This window comes from Schistocerca nitens, chromosome 5 (assembly GCF_023898315.1).
Source record: "Schistocerca nitens isolate TAMUIC-IGC-003100 chromosome 5, iqSchNite1.1, whole genome shotgun sequence".
NCBI lineage: Eukaryota > Metazoa > Arthropoda > Insecta > Orthoptera > Acrididae > Schistocerca > Schistocerca nitens.
The window spans coordinates 571449155-571465992 of record NC_064618.1 but is presented as its reverse complement, the minus strand read 5'-3'; the positions used below and the strand labels follow the sequence as shown (position 1 = coordinate 571465992).

Genomic DNA, 16838 nt, shown 5'->3' with positions numbered 1-16838 from the left:
GAACAATAAACTTGTAGAATGTTAATAAACTGTGTATCATTTGGAAAGCTTTAGGAGTTTTCACATAAACAATTCGGAGGCATTGCTTTTCAGCGAGTCCTCGTCCAATTTTGTAAGGAACCACGTTTTGTGAACAGTGTTTAGAGCTCACATTTAAATAGTGAGTGTCATAATTAATAAAAAAAAATGGCTCTGAGCACTATGGGACTTAACTGCTAAGGTCATCAGTCCTCTAGAACTTTGAACTACTTAAACCTAACTAACCTAAGGACATCACACACATCCATGCCACAGGCAGGATTCGAACCTGCGACCGTAGGTGTTCTGGTAATCCAGTTGTTTCAGTGGACAGAAAGCTTTTGAACGCCTCAGCTGACGGCAACGGTTCTTCGTTAGTTACATGATCATGTTTCTTATTTGTCAAATTAAATTGCTCGCTGTCGAAGGGAATACTCTCTTGCTATATTCAACCCATCAGGTTTTAAATATGAGACCCATTTTTCTAGAGAGCATGCCAGAAAGTTGTAAACAACCTAAAAACCGAAATGTTATGTCGCTATGATAGCCCACTGCAATACCTTTAGTGAATGTTTCATATTTTTCAATCACAAAAACATGTCTTCGATTTATTATAGTAGTTTCTTAACCGTGGAGCTGCTCTTAATCGTAAAATGTGCATCGTAATTCGTTAGACTGTGAAACGAAACAGGCATCGCAGAATTAGATGTTTGATTTAAATTGCATCTGTCACGAACAGCTCCACAAAATGTGCCTGTAAAACGGCAGCGATCTCTGTGTTGTACACCAGTACACTTGAAGCGTTGTTTGCAGATATGGTCAATTTTTAACACTTCTTCCTTTTCGGACTAATAAGCATTTGCTTGTTCCGCAACAAGTAATTTTTTGTGCACTATGTCATAACATACGGCTGCTTACTGCACCTCTGTACAGTTGAAACTGTGAATATTCGCCACTGTAACTGCAGTGCATATATCAACAATAGTGACCATAAATTGCGTTAATACCTGGTTGCAGCAAGTATTCGATGTATGCGTGAATGACAAGTAGTAGCTTTAATTGTCTGTTATACAAGTCGAACTTTGTACGCTGTTTCTATAACAGATACAGCATTCCATTTGTAAATAGAAACATAGCTCGCTCTCTTCATGTACGAGACATACGAGGTTTAGAACTTAAAGAGTGGCAACTATTTAGTCACAACCGTTACGAAAGAGTTACAGGTTTGCACCTGTTACTGTCCTTCAAAGTAGTCACCAGCGTTGTGTAGAACCCGTTGCCAGCGATGTGGAAGGCGTAGTATACCGTTAGCAAAGCGTGTTCTGTTGATGGTGCGAATGGAGCGGTCTACTGCCTGTCGAATCTCTGTAACAGTTCTGAAGGGAATGCCACCGTCAATGCACAGTATTACTGTTCGTTTTTGTAGCACCACCTGCGACCAGCTTTGCGAAAGAAGCGGCGACACTTTCTGCGCAACCCACCCATCATTTTGCACGACAATGCGCGGGCGCATACAACGCAAGCTGTGGCTTCCCTGTTCGGTCGATGGGACTGGGAAGTACTGTACCATCCACCACACTCCCCGGACTTAAGTCCTTGTGACTTTGATTTGAATCCGAAGATAAAGCAACCACTTCGTGGCATTCGCTTCAGAACTGTTCCAGAGATTCGACAGGCAGCTGACCGTTCCATTCGCACCATCAACAGAACAGGCTCTGCTAAGGGTATACTACGCCTTTCACATCGCTGCCAACGGTTTCTACTCAACGCTGATGACTACTTTGAAGGACAGTAACAGGTGCCAACATGTAACTCTTTTGTATCGGTTGTGGATAAATAGTTGTCACTATTTAAGTTCCAACCCTCGTATATGCAAGATGAAGACGGGCTTCAGACGGAACTGTCAACGATAGTCGACTTCTCATCTTGATTCTAAAACTTGCAGTGGAATCAAAAGGTGTGCGAGTGTGGGTAAATGAATTAACAATCTACAATAAGAAATAGATAATAGTGTTACATACGGAACTCTGAGTCAGTTTGGGGGGGGGCGTGCTTGGAGAGCCTATGGGTAAGGTGACTCTTCTCTATAAGCGGGAAATCAGAGTTGGAGTCCTGGTCTGTCGCTTTAGGTAATACATCTATACCATTTCAGTTAAGCTGAAATTCAGGAATAAATTTCATTCAAAAACGTCTACTCTCGGTAAAACGGAAATACCCCGATCGTTCAATATTAGTTGGAGGCGACGTTAACCACCCGAGTACAGACTGGGACATCTATGGATTAATTGCAGGTGGTACAGAAAGACAGGCTTGTCAAGCATGTGTTCCAAAAACTATCTTGGGAAGTTAGTTTGACAACCCACACGCAATGGAAATGTTTTAGACCTTGGACATAAAAACTGGCCTGACCTTATCAACAGAGTCAGTACAGGGACAGGAATTAGGGATCATGTTGCCACCATAGCACTGATGTTAGTGGTTATCACTGTTAGCATTCAACCGCGATTCTTATACATATTTTAACAACGCGTTTCAAGAGACAATGCTCTCATCATCAGGTTGTAAAATCTATGTCATGAAAATAAACGGACTAAAAAGACAAAATACCGTCACCAATAGTTGGGTTGGTATTTTGTCTTTTTAGTCCGTTTAATTTCATGACATAGATTTTACAACCTGATGATGAGAGCATTGTCTCTTGAAACGCGTTGTTAAAATATGTATAAGAATCGCGGTTGAATGCTAACAGTGATAACCAGTATAACGGCAACTGCTACCTCGACTGCATAATGGATTATATCAAAGCACTGATGTTAGCCGCGCGGGGTTAGCCGAGCAGTCTGAGGCGCTGCAGTCATGGACTGTGCTGCTGGTCCGGGCGGAGGTTCGAGTCCTTCCTCTGGCATGGGTGTGTGTGTGTTTGTCTTTAGAATAATTTAAGTTAAGTAGTGTGTAAGCTTAGGGACTGATGACCTTAGCAGTTAAGTCCCATAAGATTTCACACACATTTTTTTTTTTTTGAGCCCTGATGTTTATTAAAGTTAATAAATACATCAAGGAGAGTAGGAGAGTATTTATGCTGAAAAGATCAGATAAAAAGCACTATACTCTGGCGCATTCGATCTTGATCCAGCTAGGTAGTCCCTGTTTTGAGAACATAGTGACATCGTTACTTTAGACCGCTCGCTCACTATTGATTGTTTTTCCTCGATTGTGCGCACGCCGGTGACGTGGGACAGGCGAGTCCATTTGCTCGGAGGTAAGGTAGATATGTCAACAACGTGTGCTATCGGCGACAATATTGGATTCCATTGCATAGTATCTCCACAGCAGTGTTGCCACTATTTAAGTTCCAACCTACGTATATTTATAATTGATGAAAACCACAGTTCGCCGGCCGGCGTGGCCGAGCGGTTCTAGGCGCTACAGTCTGGAACTGCGCTACCGCTACGGTCGCAGGTTCGAATCCTGCCTCGGGCATGGATGTGTGTGATGTCCTTAGGTTAGTTAGGTTTAAGTAATTCTAAGTTCTAGGGGACTGATGACCTCAGAAGTTAAGCCCCATAGTGCTCAGAGCCATTTCAACCATTTTGAAAACTACAGTTCCAAAAATTGAAATCTATTCCTGAAAGTCAAATTATCTCTAACGGTTTTACATGTGGTTACTTAACTGCTTCGGAGGAATCGGGATAACGGTAAAAACATCCGATAATTAACTTCGGTTCACCTAGATCTGTTACTCGCGTCCAGATAACTTCACATTCAGATACAATTTCGACCTTGATTGACACAATATTTTTGTCGACTGCAATGAAGACTCTCCTCCAATGTCGTCAGATCTGTCTTTTAGCTATTCGTTCCTTACCTCGTTAAATACCTTGGAGCCTTGTACTTGGGGTATCATTCAGATCTCGGTACCAGGTAAAATTTGAGTTCGACAACTTTTCTGGAGGGGCAGTAAATTCAGAATTTTGTTACCAATGCTTTGGTAATTTACTGTTAAAATTTTGACAGTTGAAGTGTCTTTATTCTGTACATGATCTGATTTCATTACTTGCGTACTGACTCGCAAGGGTTCATCAGAGGACGTAAAATTATCATCTAGCCAAAAAACAAATCATTTGTACTGCGCAAGTTCTCTGCTAACGAGTAGCTGCTTCCTATGTAGTGCCCCCGTGACCTATCAAAGTGAGTCCTACAGTTTTCCACCCAATTACACAGGTTCAGACCATCAGAGAATCGATTAAAACTTTGGCTGAAAACCTCTACTCGGCTGCAAAGCAAAGGACTCCGATCACTTCCTCAGTATGATACTGCAAATGGTCATACCTGCTTGCACCCTGCGAGCGAGATCAGCAGCATCCATCACTTCTATGAGCCGCCTTTACAAACCGAAGTTGGCTTCAAAATCCAAGCGACTGGCGACATTGGTGCCAACATGAGCCACAACTTATAGATAACTGCACCTTACACCGCTGATAGACGGGGCCTGCACCATCTCGAATGAGGGCCTCCAGTACATACACCAGGCAGAGACTGGGTTTCTATCCAGCCATAGACGCTATTTTTCCAAGGAGCTCTATAACGCGAGTAACGCCGAAGTCCCAGATATCTAGAAAAGTCGTCTCTCTGTGTGCCTGCTTGGACCCTGCTGAACGAATGACCATTGTCCATCACACTGTGGATGGATGAGGCCAGACAGTCAGTCCTCTCACTTACTCTCCCTTGAACGATGGTGAGTGTTGATTTCCTGTGTTGGGTACGCTGTAAGGTGTCTCGGTAGGAGAACCCAGGGGCGAAACAAGCGACACCTGAGGTGTTCCTTGGGACATACCGGATTCTTCGCTGCCGCTATACTGTGAGGTAGGAACCTGTAGGGGATTGACCATGGCCAACAGTTCGCGAACTGCTACTCCTGCAGCTGCAGTCAATGCGCACAAACCCTATCCTGATCACTACTACTGTATTAATTTAAAAATTAAACTATGAGAGCATACAGAAAAAGCTAAATACAGTACTCCCCTGGTGCGTCGCAAACGAAGGCTAGCACCTGATCGATTATTTGTCCCACATCACTCTTGTTCTGTTCTCTCATAAGGTTGGATGACGATCTGAGACTAACGCATCTGAAGACTCATCTTTGCTCAATGTTGGGCGAGATCTCACCTACCTTTAGATTGGCGAACAAACTTGTCGCTGGAGACAGTCGTTTCTGTAGACCTGAGAGCCTTGCCTTTGGCAGCACTAACTTTCCTAGACTATGCTATCGCTTTTTGGTTCGGATATCATTGCATCTAATTTCCTATTTCGGAGTTACACTACCTTTATATAAATCTCACCTCAAATTTTAATATTCTTCCCATCTCTTGTTATCGCAATAACCAAGTCTCCGCCTCTTTCCTAGGTTTTCTTACTCTGTAAGGGTTCCACTGTTTTCAAGATTTGGCAAATTTGTTTTATTTTAGCTCTTTGGGCAGTTGCCATTGCTGGCATCACGGTCATCAACCAGTGTAAGGGAGGGAGGTGATATGTGCTATCTGACTATGAACGGCATAAACTTTGTCCCGTGCTTTATCGTAGTTTTGCTGTTTGAGCATCGTATTTTCTGCGTTGGAGACTGGGAACCAGTTCAGCATTAACCTAAACGAGCCTGGAAAATTACATTCAGGCTATCTGGAATACCAGATCAATGGTAACAAATCTGCCACACATATATGATCCACGTCTTGCTCACATCCCTGTCGCACAAGTTATTACTCTGCATGTTAATCTACATGAGCAGGTCTGAGTACCACAGAACAGTAACAGTTTTTTAGAAGATGATATGCATTCAGATTTTTAGTTTATGTTTCCAAAAATATTCCTCCAGCATTAATGAAGTTTGTTGCATTTCTATTTTTTATGTTGTACATCAGCATTAAACCTGATTACAGATGTAGTCCAACGTACATATTTCAAGAATTCATCTGCTTTGTTAAAGCAGAATACTATAACTGAAATGTTTCTGTGTGATGTAATAAAATTGCACACACTCAAGTTGATAATCAAACGAATTAAACAATTAAGCATAATAATTAAGAAAAGTAAATAGCCGGAAATGTGCTAATTGATGCAGTATTTTATTACAATAGGAATGGTGAAAACAGAGTAACGATCGGAGTATGTTTAGGTGAAATATTTGAGTTTTGATTTTGCGAGTCTATCAGAATTTACTTGGAGGCGGCTGAAGTGCGAGGGGGTAAAATAGCGCGTTCGGGGTTTGGTGCGGCAGATGGCGCTGGATATTGGCATGTCAGCGTGGTGAGCTAGGTCAGTGTGGCCAGGAAAGTGGATCAGCAGCTGTAGGGATTCTGAAGAAGGATGTGAAGTGATAGTTAAGATGACGCACATAGGGGTATTTTGACCAAAAGTCCACTTTTCAAAAGCGAGTAATTCCAAAATGCATAAATCCTTGTGATAGCCTCATACATGGGGCATTACTGCAGCAGTGCGTTATTGCCTTACTGCGCACCTACATGCGGTAGAGCTAGTCTATACTTACATCTCGCTTGCATTGCCTCTGAAACCTCTCTACTGGCTTAAAATCACTTTGCGTTTATGAATGTGTTAAAGTGTGTTTTTATTTGAAGTGTAGCGTAAAGCAATAAGGACTCCGAAAATCCGGATATCTACCATTATTTATAATTATTTTCATTCATATTATTTACTAATTTTATTGGTAATCATTCTTTTTTATAATTCATGGCTTGTCCTTGCGTATTTGTTAACAGAGTGTGATAGAAAAATCATTCCTCTACTGTAAATTTTGAAAAGTAGCCGCTGAGTACTGCAGTTTGATTTTGTACAGTTGTTTTACATTAATGAATACTCAGCTATGAAAAATGTCTTCTCCAAAATGAAATCTGAAAGCTGTTTGTTTTTATCCTAGGACCTTCGAGAATAATAGTTTGTAATAAGATTGGCCTTTATAGAAAATTATGTATCAAATTGTGCCTTCCCTGATAGAGGATGGAAAGGTTTTAGACATAAACGGTCTTATATAAAGTCACAATTAAAGGAACGATGGACTGCTTCACACGAAGTTGAAAGTACCTTCTTAGAACTAACCATAACTGGCTGCAAAGTACCATTAAAATTCCATGTTGCAAAATGTGAGTTGGTAGGCCATCAAAGTCGTTCGTAGAGTTAAACGAAGGCAGTGAACGGCGTAAGACACAGCTATTGAGAAACAATTTTGGAGCCACAGAATGAAAGTATGCCAGTCAATGAAGTTCCGAGAATCTGGAAAAGTAGAGCGCTCCAAAGTGGTTAAAGATATTAATTCATTTCGCACACAAGGAACTAAATACAGACAAGGAAAAAATAAGAAATAATCCAAACATTTGATAAGAATGTCTATCCCCGTTACAGTAACCTTCAAGAGCCTAAAAAGCAGTGTTACCCTGTGACTGAATTCTGTCAGGTGACTGCGACAAGTACGGAGATCCGACTTCAAGCCTTGCTTAATCACACAAGTGAGCGATTAAAATTATATTTGGGAGCGATTTTAAATGATCCTCCAAATGATGAAATAAATGCATTGGAACTTACATGTAAGTGGGATTGTTTAATCAAAAATTGGAAAACAACCATGATTCCGATGCGAAAATATTTCTCATCTTTAGCGCCTCTCCAACATATTAGTCGCACAAATAGACCTAATTGTTTGGAAAAATCCTACTCCATCATAATCTCGCTGTTACAGACTAATAAGAATTATATTTATTCGCGAAACACGTAATGTTACTAATGAGCAAATTGTTTATATTTACAGGCAAACTGAACTAGAAGAAACAAAAGTTTCTAGAACAGACATTGTTGACGACTATGGCAGATGCAAAGGTCTGCAATGCAGCGACAGAGGTAGCCTCGACAGTGATATGCTGCATGTGCAAAAGACATCAAAAACAAAAAATACTGAAGCTCTTCAGCTCGGCCTATCTGTACTCCATTCCCGAATGTTTTTGAGCACTTGTTGCCTTTGTCCTGTAAAATAAACGTAAGAAGGTGGCAAATTCGTTCAAAAGAGAAAACGAAAATTGTTCAAGAGAGTAAAAAATCCACACAAGAAATGTTTAAAAATCGATTGGTATTAATTGTAGACGTTCCCAAAAAGGCTGTGGAAGTAGCAATGACGGAAATACTAGCCGCAGATTTTTTGCAGACCATGAAACGTCGGCAGAAATAACAGGTGTAGATCTGCAAATCATCTATCGATTCAGGGCTATTCTAGAAGCTATTTCCAGTGGATATAAGTTAGACACAGACAAATTTTCTGCTTATACTGTGGAAACAGCAAGATTGTATCTATTCTATGTCTGCGACTGATTTTTTGATGGTTTTAACTCACGGCCCAACTGTCATTGCACCTGCCTTCTTATCCACAGCCAGTTTGCCAGAAGAAGAGCCCAAGGCCCGTAAGATGCGTTTTCGTCTGTACAGACACCCATTTGCCAGGAAGTTCTCAGGACAAGAATGCAGTCGGTATAACAAACAGGCTACTAACCATTAATAAACGGTATGAGGCCGAAGCGAAAGAAAACCAGCAAATATTTCCTAGAAGAAACATTACATTTACTGGTCTCAAGCGAAGGATGGATTAGGCAGGTCCATCAGCCTGAAAATTGTAATGAAGAAGAGTCACCAACTGAAACGGACAGCTCACAAGGGAAACTCCCCATCGCCCCCCCCCCCCCCCCCCCCCCACGGATTTAGTGGTAAGAGGGCTCAGTTTGGACAGCACGTCAAAACCTGAACCAGATCAGTCATGAAAACAGGATGAACGTATACTGAACTGTGAAAAAAAGCAAAATGGAAACAGTGTGCGGTCCACGTACAAGAAGTGCAATATAGAGTTGTGTGCAAAAGCCACGTCATCGTGGTTTAGCCAGCACGATATTTCAGCGTATTCGGTCAGAGGATTATCAGCCATCTGTAAGAAAAAAAACTGAGTAAATGGATGAACGAAGAAACTGAACGGGTGTCATGGGATGACCGCCCCGGAAAAAAAAAACAAAAAAAAACAAAAAAAAAAAAAGAGGCCACAGTGTTAGACTACAAGGTGGGAGAGCAGAGTTAAAAGCCCCTCGTGCCTTTTTTCTCCGCTGTTCGCTGTATTCAAATTTGTGTCTGATATGTGGTGTAACGTCCGTTTGCAACAGCGAGGTGTAAGGAAGGGACCTATAATGACAGTTAATTCAGCACAACTACTCTGATGGCAGCCGAAAGGAAGTGGCTTTCGAACGGGAACCGCAAAAGTTTGATGACAAGGCAACAAGCCAACCGAATATTTCACCTTAGAACACGTCCGGTGTGTCATACACGGCATTAGTAACAGTACGTGTGTCATATGATAGGAATCTCTTACCGACACACCTAATTTGTACGCCTGGTAAGTGAATGAGATATGCATCCTTGCCCGATTTAGGTGTTCGTGTCAATGTGAATGTGATCACTCCTAGGGAAATGATGAACACTTTATAGTTCGTCACATAAGCTGCAAGAAATGAGCGCAACAGTTTCACAATCACGCAGATACTCTGTACTCTGTCGAAACATGTGTTTTTATTGTTTTTGAAGTTGCGTTCCGTTTTGGAAGTTCTGAGTCTTGAATTCCTTTGTTGTAACATAGTTCACACCAGATTATTTGTTGCTTTCATTTCTGTGAGACATCTATGTGGTATCTTGCCTCCTGTCACTATTCATCACATTTACTTGCGACAGTAACGTATTCTATGTGGTTGATATTCTGTAACCAATGGACAGTTTGACAACTGCCAAGTCTACAGAAAGAGATAAACATTTCAATAACAGAATGTACAGTTTATAATGCTGTGGAAAAAAAAGAAAAAAATAACTGACACAAGGGAGTTCTGGACACATCGTGCCAGTTAAGCCAGGACGCTGCGGCTCTGCGGCACTCCTGTATAAACCACTTCTTGTTCTTGAACCGTTGACTGTTTCTCTTTAGCTTTCTTTTCACAGTTCTGTACATTTGCTTCCTGTTTTCATGCTAGATCTGTGTTCAGTTTTTGACAGGCTATCCACTGGGCTATCTCACCACTAAATATGAGAGGGGTGCGATAGGGAGTTCCCCTTGCCAGATGAAAACAGACTGGGAGGCACCATTTGAATAACACATAGTATAGTAGCTAAAAAATAAAGAATCTCATAAAAATTCCATAATTTTCTTTTCCTTCATGTCATAAAGTATGTAAAGACGTTAGGCAGTCTCACAGTATAGAAAATACAAACACTACTTTTTGTCGCCGGCCGAAGGGGCCGTGCGGTTAAAGGCGCTGCAGTCTGGAACCGCGAGACCGCTACGGTAGCAGGTTCAAATCCTGCCTCGGGCATGGATGTTTGTGATGTCCTTAGGTTAGTTAGGTTTAACTAGTTCTAAGTTCTAGGGGACTAATGACCTCAGCAGTTGAGTCCCATAGTGCTCAGAGCCATTTTTTTAACTACTTTTTGTCAACTTTTAGCATGAAATAGTCCCCCCCCCCCCATCCCTCCCCATCCCCCCCCCCCCGCCTTCCCCTTATGTGCAACGATTCCAGTAGCAGAAATACCTTCGTTTTCGATCTTGGGGACAAGTCCATTAGCGGACACAGCTCAACGGAAAAATTTGCAGTATTTATTACTCTAACGCTTGGAATTTGTCTTCATGTCAATCAAATACAGAGAATGATATAATTACAAGCAGAGTTAATATTTGGTAAAGTGTACTGTGTGACGTCACTGCTACCAAGAATCGTCAGCAGTTGGACGACACGTCATTGCTAAGGGAGACGCGACACGGAGGTTAAACTGTTCAGATGTGCGCCGAGGGTCGCTCCGTCTTGATTGCACAGTAAGCTTTGCTAATGCTCAAACTGGACTAATAACGTTGTCTAAGTAAAGTTGCATAAGCAGTGAACTTTATAAATGTGTGGTAAGTGTATTTTGAGTGGTGATAAACTGCTGACACTTAGATGCACGAAGATAGTGAAACCTATGTCGCGTGCGGCGCATAATTCCCGAGCATGAAGGTGGTTTGGGGACGGCATACCATCAAGCTGTTACCCATTCAGGTGTTGTAATATTGTCGTCGCTGATGACTTTTTGAAGCGATTTGCAATTTAGTTGAATTTCGTCATCTAGGAGAAAATCTAATTAGTTATTTCTGGCTGTTCCAAACTACCATAGTGAGAGTTACACATGGCAGAGAGCACTAATTGAGTCTTCCCAACATAGTTGTGTTGTAGCATTTATACCACATACACTCTTGAGGGACTGAAGTTTTCGTGTTTCACTTTTGAGCCATTGGTATCAGCACACTCGCATTTGCTCAAGCTCTGTGAGTTCTGATAAGCACCAGCTTTGATTCCGTTTCGATGTAATTAGCAAGGTACATCAAGATATTTTTGAGACACCGCACCTCCACATACAGATAACTTTTACAGAATTAATTTCTATTTATTTGTTGACGTACTAAAATTTGTCAAGTGTGGTTGTGTTGAAAACTTAGTTAGGCAGAACTCACGTGAAGGGTTAGGGCAAAAAGACCAGGTAAGTCACTTTGTTTCGAAGTTGAATTATGCTACAGCTCGATTCAGACGGATCACATGAATCTGTTGAGAAAATAAAAGTAAAAAAAAAACCGAATCCAGATATATTAGCACTCAACGTTCGCTGTAAGGGGAAAGAGCAAAGTCAATTTTTCACGGGAAAGAAACAGCCAAGTCAGTGGTAGCTCATCCGCCCCCAAGAGGACAGAGCCAACGGAATTATTACGCAGTCTCTCATCCCATCAAATAGGAGATAATGAAAAACAAGCAGAAGGTGCCTTTCTGCATAGACTTTGCAAAATATATATGCCTCCTAAATATTTTTGCTTTAAACGGCAACTTTCGATGTTTTCATTCAAATCCCATGTTCTTGCAACAGGCGAATCCTTTTCTTATGTTTATCATGAGTGCACTGAGACAAAGGCCACAGATGAAGTGACGTCATTCCATTTTCACTTCATCACTCATTCCCTGGTTGACGACACTGAAGAGCTCTATGCGGGGTGTCCAAAAAGGAATGGTCAGCATTTAGGAATATGGCAAGAATGACCATTCAGCAAAATAAATGGTCTCTAAATAATCATCTTGAAGTTGGAGCTCTTATGCTCGTCTTTGCTTACAAAGCACGGTGAATGTTTTACTTGGAGCACCATCAGAATCACACAATAGAAACAAAAGAAAAGATAAAATTGTGTTTTGCTCAAGGCGGACCCACTCGAAAAACAAATCTACGGGCTATAAAATGCATACCTTATGAACTATGAGCACTTCTTCATCTTTAGTATTGTGAAGCAATTCTCTTCTTGTTCAAGCTCTTTGCTTTCCATGTTTTGGAGAGAAATTATAGACCAAAACAAGGAAAAACTGTCTAGTAAGCACGTGTTCTAAAATGCCTACCGGTACCATATGAGCTGTGAACACTTGTTCAGTAGAAGAGATGTGTTTCACAGTAGCGAAGACGAACAAGTGCTTATAGAACTTAAAAATGCGTTTTGGAGCCCATGTTTGCTAGACGTTTTCTTACTTCGGATGATCGTTTCTATCATAGCCCTCAATACTGACCATTCCTCCTGGGACACCATGTACATTTCGTGATTCTGCTGGTGCTCCAAATAAAAACTTCACCGTCTTGCCCTTCAATCATGATGTAACTCTTAATCAAATTAGTGACCTGAAGAAGACAAAAATTATATTCCCGCTGGGTGCCTATGGAAACACGTGAAGATTTCAAGGAAATGACAGAAGGATCCAGATGTAAGCGCCTCCTTTGACTTTGGTCATTGTTAATCAAGAAATTGAAAACCCTGCTAGACTCAAAGTACACTGCAAAATGGCCTTTCAAAACTCTCATCCGAATCTAGCTACTGCCGTATGCTAAAATAGCAAACGATTTATAGCGGAGAAATGCAAACTGGCGTCATAAGAAAACCATGACATTGTCAACCAATGGGTGCACTTTCCGAACTGCCTACAGCTGCTTCTAGCGGTATCTTTAACTTCAGAATTCCTTACTTTTCTAGTGAACAGTAGCGTTGTTCTAAGCCGCTGCAGTCATGGACTGTGCGACTGGCCGCGTGACTGCTACGGTCGCAGGTTCGAATCCTGCCTCGGGCATGGATGTGTGTGATGTCCTTAGGTTAGTTAGGTTTAAGTAGTTCTAAGTTCTAGGGGACTGATGACCACAGATGTTAAGTCCCATAGTGCTCAGAGCCATTTTTTTGTGCGACTGGTCCCGGCGGAGGTTCGAGTCCTCCCTCGGGTATGGGTGTGTGTGTGTTTGTCCTTAGGATAATTTAGGTTAAGTAGTGTGTAACCTAATGGACTGGTGACCTTAGCAGTTAAGTACCATAAGATTTCACACACATTTGAACATTTGAGTATCGTTGTAGTTACGGTATCTCCTGTTTGCTGTAATCTAACTCGAAGAATTCCGTTCTTTATTCAAGATCTCCTTCCAATTTACAGGCTAAAATATAATAATTTGCAAAGCCTGATTAGTCTTTCCCATCCTGGTGCTGTGATGTTCTTCAGCCAGCAGCACCACAACTAAATAAATGTGATATGTATACTGTCGCTATATTATAACAAGACACCTTCGTTTCCCCTAATAGAGTGACGTGTGACTGCGTTTTGGGAAATTAGTTCACTATTAGGACATTCTGCTTGCCAGTAACACTGTTTCCACATTCGATGGATCCAAGATATTTAATTTATGAAATAAAACGTGTTGTATGTTCTTATATATTAATGTACTAATAGTTCAAAAATTTTAAATTGCCTTTTCTAAAGTTTCATAATAATTGACTTACCTGGTTCTTTGCCTGGCCCTTCATGTTGGAGTGAAGCGTATTGATAACTGAACTGGAGGTAAGGTCCCGTCAGTTTGACAGGTGAAGGAAGTACGCTTGGCCTTAAAGCACGTAGCACTGGCAGCTAGGTCAGTGTCAACATACAGAATGACGCACCCCTGTAAACTATCGCTCACGGCAACAGCCTGTTATGTCCAACAATACGTTGCCAATTAGGGTTTGACGTTCTAGTTTCTCTTATAGTCGGCCGATGTAATTTTGTTTTGTTTTTTTCTGTAGCACTATTGTTAAATTCAGACTGAGTGTTAATCTAGCTCAAGAGGATATTAGAAATTTTTCATACTGCTCCCAATGACACTACTCTGGAAAATAAGTTTTTAACTGTGGAACTGTCATTGTCAGAACGCAGACGGAGATCTGCAGGTGTTTACTCTTATGCATTGTCTACATGCTACTTTTTCATATACAATATGTAGTCCTTGGAGGTGACCTGTGCACTCAGTTGAATCAGATCTGTTCAAGAGACAACCGAACGAGACGCTGCAGTCGTAAGACACTTAACTCGCTACTGGAGGAGGAGGGAGGAAATTAGTGTTTAACGTTCGCAACTGAAAACACGACGAATCAAATTCCCGGCCTATGAATTTCCTAATTTTTTTAAAGAAAATGCCGGAGTCGTTCATTTGAAGCGACACACCCATTTCCGTTCCCTCTCCTTACGCTTCCTCATTAATGGCCACGTCTTCGTCGGAAGGTTATCCACCGTTTTCGTTCATCTGCGTTTATTTCATAACTTCAAAAATGTCTCATCAATTTGAGGACTATATGTGCACTGTTTACTTACTCAGAATGTCAAACTGGGGCAGCCACTTGCGCGCCATCACGTTGGCTGGTTTTCCTGGCAGTTCGTCAGTCTCCCACTTCCACAGCACTCGTTGGGGCAGTTGTGCAAAGGCTTCCAGTATGGCCTTCCGCTTATTCTCACTCAAATCCTTTGCAGTGACTGTCGAACCAAATGTGAAGAAAATCACTCCATGTTCTGCCCCGTCTATGAACTCCTGGATGTCCTGCGAAAAACGAACGTTTCAGTAAACAACACAATTACAACTGATACGCGAAAATTTATCGAATGTTAAAAATGATTTAAGGTTTTAATACCACTTCTGTCTTTGGCCCCGGTACTTCCCAATATTCTTCATCCAAGGAATTTCGTCAAAAACAGTTCATCCTTTCTTTTAATTCTGTACCCAGGTTATCTCTCCTAACAGGCATCAGGCGCATTTTCTCTGCTGTTTGGAGATATTTGCAAACGTCGTGTTTGCAATGTGTAGCTGGACTCAGGCCAAACAATTACTGCTCATCAGGTCTTTCATGCGACGCCCATTGTCGACGGAAAGCGTCGGTTTGTTTCCCGTTACAGACAAAATGATTTTTGAAGTGGAATTTTACGTGCCCATTCGATAGAGCGGTCCCAAATTAGTCTAAAGTGAGAATCATTTTGTCGACATATATTTAAGGGGGGGGGGGAATCGGGGGGCAGTAAAACACGAAGAATAAACAGTACTCCAACAGCCACAGAGCAGCGCGTTGACTAAGGATTCTATTAATTCTTCCCTTCTTTTGATGGAATAATGGTTGTCTCATACAGAGTGCTGGTGATCTTTCCGAAGTACCCAGGAACAGACATATTGTCCTTCTTGGAGCTAGTGACCAGAGACAAGCTTGATATTTGTTTTAATGAAACATATCTGTCGCTATCTTAGCGACAAACCGGGTTACTATACAATGATCAGCCAGAACATTATGATCACCAATCCACTATCGCTATAAACACGTCCAGGCGATAGCAGCGTCACCTGGCAAGGGATGACTGCTAGTCAGACACACCCACGGTGCATGTAGTATTAGTGAGCATGCTGTAGAATGGGGAAGGGGCTCGATCTATCTGGCGGATTGTGATGGCCTGAAAGCTCAGCACGAGCATTTCGGAAACTGCACGACTTGTCGGGTGTTCGAGTAGTGCTGTGGTGAGTGTCATCAACACGTGGCGAAACCAAGGTGAAACAACGTCCCGACGTCGTGGGGTTGGGCGGCCACCTCTCATTACAGATGTCGTACGTCGTAGACTGGGCAGACTGGAAAAACAGGACAGCGGCGAACTGTGGCGGAACTAACATCAGACTTCAATGCCGATGGGAGGGCGCGCATCCGTCGTCTTCCAGGGGGCTCCATTATGCTCTGGGGAACATCCACTTAGGCATCCATGGGTCCAGAGGCGCTCGCGCAAGGCACCATGACGACCACGGAGTATCGTACGCAGGTTGCAGAACACGTACACCTCTTCATGACGATCATGTTTCCCGACGGCAGTGGCATTTTTCAACAAGATAATGCGCCATGTCACAAGGCCAGGAATTTGACTGGATGGTTCGAGGAACACAGTTTCGAGTTCCAATTGATATGCTGGTTTCCTAAATCGCCAGATCTCAAGCTGATGGAACACAACTGGGATGTGATTGAACGTGGCGCCAGAGCTCCCGGAATTTATGGGAATTATGTGACTTCAGTGCTTCTGTGATGTCCATTGACAGGTTGTTGCTACATAAGATTCGGAACGAACTTGAGTCCCGCTTTGACGCGTGTTGTGGGACCCGAAGGGCACTAATATAATACTTATAGAGTGGAAAATGCAAACTTGGTCTGTTTGCGGTTTTCTTCATGCATCATTCTTAGTTGTACACGTAAAAGTTTGGAAAAATAAAACTTTGAAAACGACTGATTCATTTAGACTCATCAGCCAGAATACTATGACCACCTACCCAATAGCCAGTATGTCCACCTTTGGCACAGATAACAGCGGCGATGCGTCACGGCATGGAAGCAATGAGGTCTTGGTAAGTCGCTGGAGGGAGTTGGCACTACA

At 42.1% G+C, this 16838-nt stretch overlaps 1 protein-coding gene across 1 annotated transcript in view; it reads right to left on the bottom strand.

Annotated features, from left to right (window-relative positions):
• The window catches only part of LOC126260160 (UDP-glycosyltransferase UGT5-like), a 114281-nt gene that overhangs the window by 32599 nt on the left and 64844 nt on the right, over positions 1–16838 (bottom strand). Inside the window, exon 3 of the mRNA XM_049957424.1 lies at positions 14760–14982. Within this exon, the coding sequence (XP_049813381.1) occupies positions 14760–14982 (223 nt within the window). The remainder of the gene's footprint in view (positions 1–14759; positions 14983–16838) is intronic.